Source organism: Malus domestica, chromosome 01 (genome assembly GCF_042453785.1).
Source record: "Malus domestica chromosome 01, GDT2T_hap1".
NCBI lineage: Eukaryota > Viridiplantae > Streptophyta > Magnoliopsida > Rosales > Rosaceae > Malus > Malus domestica.
This window is the reverse complement of record NC_091661.1, coordinates 4,605,992-4,609,200: the sequence shown is the minus strand read 5'-3', so window position 1 is coordinate 4,609,200 and position 3,209 is coordinate 4,605,992. Positions and strand designations below refer to the sequence as shown.

Below are 3,209 nucleotides of genomic sequence, written 5' to 3'. Positions count from 1 at the left end.
AAAATATATGGGTTTAATGCCCCTCCCATTTGGCCTGAGTTTAATGCTTGGGCCATCATACCCAAGTTAACAACCCTATGAATAAACCTACCACCCACATTGCCCATTAATCCATTGTACAGTAGATTAAGGCTAGGGTGCTGACTGAACATTGCCATATTCTGGGCCGCTACCACTATTGCAAGTGACGGCTGTTGAATTGGCGATTGTGGTAGCACCATAATTGAGTTTTTGTTCTTGAAACCCTCAGATGCCTTTTGACATTGAAATTAGTACCCTTCAAACACTTTGAAAGGCTTTTCAAGAGCCTTTTTGGTACCCTTCAAAGTCTTGTAGATGAACAATGCGTAATCCCTTGACTTTCGGGTCTGCGAATCTAACCCGACAGGCCCAGTCTCGATTTCTCCAAATTTCTTAATGAAAGCCCTCAATTTCTCACCATCAACATCATGGGGCACACTGTTAACGTAAACTTTCCTTGACCCAGAGTTCGATAGAGCAGAAGAAGAAGTCGTGGTGGTGGCAGTGTTGGTGGCCGAACTGACGGAGGCCAATTGGCAAGAAGCGATTCTATTACCAACATTTTTCTTAGGGTTCTTCAAGGCCTTGATGGCTCCACAGCATGTTTTGAACTGCACGAAGCCATAGCCTTTGGGCTTGCTAGTGGCTTTATCCAACACCAGATTGTAATCTTCAATTTCAACGAAGGGTTGAAAGCCGGCGACAAGAGCTTCACACGTGGTGAATGCGGTTAAAGAGAGGGAGTCCTTAGCGGTCCCTTCAGTGATGACGTTGATGAGTTGCTCCTTAGAATAGGGTTCAAGGAGTTAGGGAAGGTCCTCTATATCAAACTTTGACTCAGAAGCCGGCTGAAAATTGAAATCGAAATTGGATTGGGGTGGTGGTTGTGACTGTGGTTGTTGTATTTGTTTGAGTGTTTTGGGTTCGGGTGGTTTGTCAATTTGTTTTTGTCGAATGATTTGATGAGGCGGCGCTTCTTTATTGTGGTGATCTTTTCCATATAATTCAAGACTGGACTAGAGAGGGTCTTTGGGTAGAATAAAGGGCTAGATGGAGAAATTATTGAGTATATGGTATTACCATGTTTTGCCACTCTCCCTTGGATGCCTATAAATCAACATTAGCTGCCTCGTTAAAACCTTGCTCGAAAAAACCCAGTGGGAAAGTACCATAGCGAAGGAAAAAAAGAGTACAACTGCACTTGGATTGTTGATATAGTGTTAAGGATGCCTATGTTACCTTGTTAAAACCTTCATAGGAAAAATCCAGTGGGAAAAATTCCTAGTCGAAGGAAAAGAGTACAACATGCATGTATCATGGATGCCCCCTGATTCTGCATTCTTTAAATTTAACTGATTAGTGAGCTAACGTAATCCAATACTATGCACTAGCTTCTGAAACGTGCACTTTGGTAGAGACTTGGTGAATAGGTCTGCTAGATTTTCATTGGAATGAATTTGTTTGACTTCAATAACTTTAGCCTTCTGAAGCTCATGTACACTGAAAAACTTTGGAGATATGTGTTTAGTCTTATCGCCCTTGATGAATCTTTCATTCATTTGGGCAACACACACTGCATTATCTTCATGAATGATAGTTGGAGCGTCTATCTTTGAAGTTAGACTGCATGAATTACAAATGTGATGGATCATTGATCTTAACCAAGAACATTCACGATTTGCTTCATGTAAAGCAAGTATTTCTGAGTGATCGAAAAATGTAGCAACTAACGTTTGCTTTGTTAAGCACCATAAGATGTCGTATCTCCATTAGTGAACACATATCCAGCTTGTGAGTGGGCTTTATGTGGATCAAATGGAAAACCAGCATTTGCAGATACAACAAAGCTCTGGTCATTTGTGGAATTTCTCTTAGTAAAAGAGACCTATGTCTGTTGTTCCATGAAGGTATCATAAAACATCCTTGACTCCCTTCCAATGACGAATTGTTGGAGCAGAGCTACACCTTGCTAACAAGTTGATTGAAAAAGCTTTATCTGGTCTAGTACATTGTGCTAAATACAATAAAGCACCTATTGCACTTAGATTTGGTACTTTTGGATCAAAGACCATTTCATCATCTTATTTTGGACGAAATAGATCTTTCTTAATATTCAAAGAACGAACGACCGTTGGCGTGCTGAGCGGATAAGCCTTGTCCATGCCAAATCACTTTAGAATTTTTTCAATGTAAGCTAATTGATTGACCAAAATTCCATTAGCACAATGCTCGATCTGGAGGCCAAGACAATATTTTGTTTTCCCAAGGTCTTTCATTTCAAATTCGCTTTTCAAATATTCAGCAGTTTTATTGAGCTCTTCAGGGGTTCTAACTAAATTCATATCATCGACATATACTGCCACTATAGCAAATATAGAATTTGATTTCTTAATGGACACACAAGGGCAAATGGCATTGTTGGTATATCCTTCCTTGATCAAATACTCATTGAGACGATTATACCACATTTGTCCATATTGTTTTAGCCCATATAATGATCGCCTTAATTTAATTCAGGCAACTTAAGTCCTTCTGGGATCTTCATATATATGTCAGTATATAATTCTCCATATAGATATGCAGTGATGACATCCATAAGTCGCAAGTCAAGTTTTTTCTGAAATCGCTAAACTTATTAAGTAATGGAACATAATTGCGTCCATTACCGGAGAGTATGTCTCTTCATAATCAATTCCAGGTCTTTGTGAAAAACCTTGTGGAACGAGTAGTGCTTTATATTTTGCAGTCTCATTTTTCTCCTTGCGCTTTCTTATGAATACCCATTTGTAACCTACAGGGTTTACTCCAGGGGCGGTTTGGACTACCAGTCCAAAAAAACTTCGCCTTTCCAAGGAATTTAATTCTGCCTGGATTGAATCTTTCCAGTTTGGCCAATCTTGTCTCTGTTTACATTCATCAACAAACTGGGACTCAATATCATCGCTTAATATGATTTCAATGGCTACTGCGAAAGTGAACATGTTGTCGATGATTATTTCATTTCGATCCTACAATTCATTAGTACATGCATAATTTATGGAGATTTCTTTGCTTTCATGTACTTATTTCTCTTTAGGGACATGTGTGATAGGAGCATATTTATGCAACTTGATTAGCTTGTTTTCTTGCATTTATGTTGTTAGTTCATAGTTATTTTAGTATTTTAAGCTATTTTCGTGTGTTTGTAG

General features: G+C 38.9%; 1 protein-coding gene across 1 annotated transcript; it reads right to left on the bottom strand.

Annotated features, from left to right (window-relative positions):
- Nucleotides 1–269: 269 nt before the first annotated feature.
- Nucleotides 270–3,002, bottom strand: LOC139196356 (UBP1-associated protein 2B-like). The gene is made up of 2 exons (XM_070822156.1): nucleotides 2,688–3,002; nucleotides 270–806 (listed from the first exon to the last, which is right to left on the bottom strand). Exons 1-2 carry the CDS (start codon nucleotides 3,000–3,002, stop codon nucleotides 270–272), a joined length of 852 nt encoding a protein of 283 aa, XP_070678257.1.
- Between the last annotated feature and the right edge of the window lie 207 nt (nucleotides 3,003–3,209).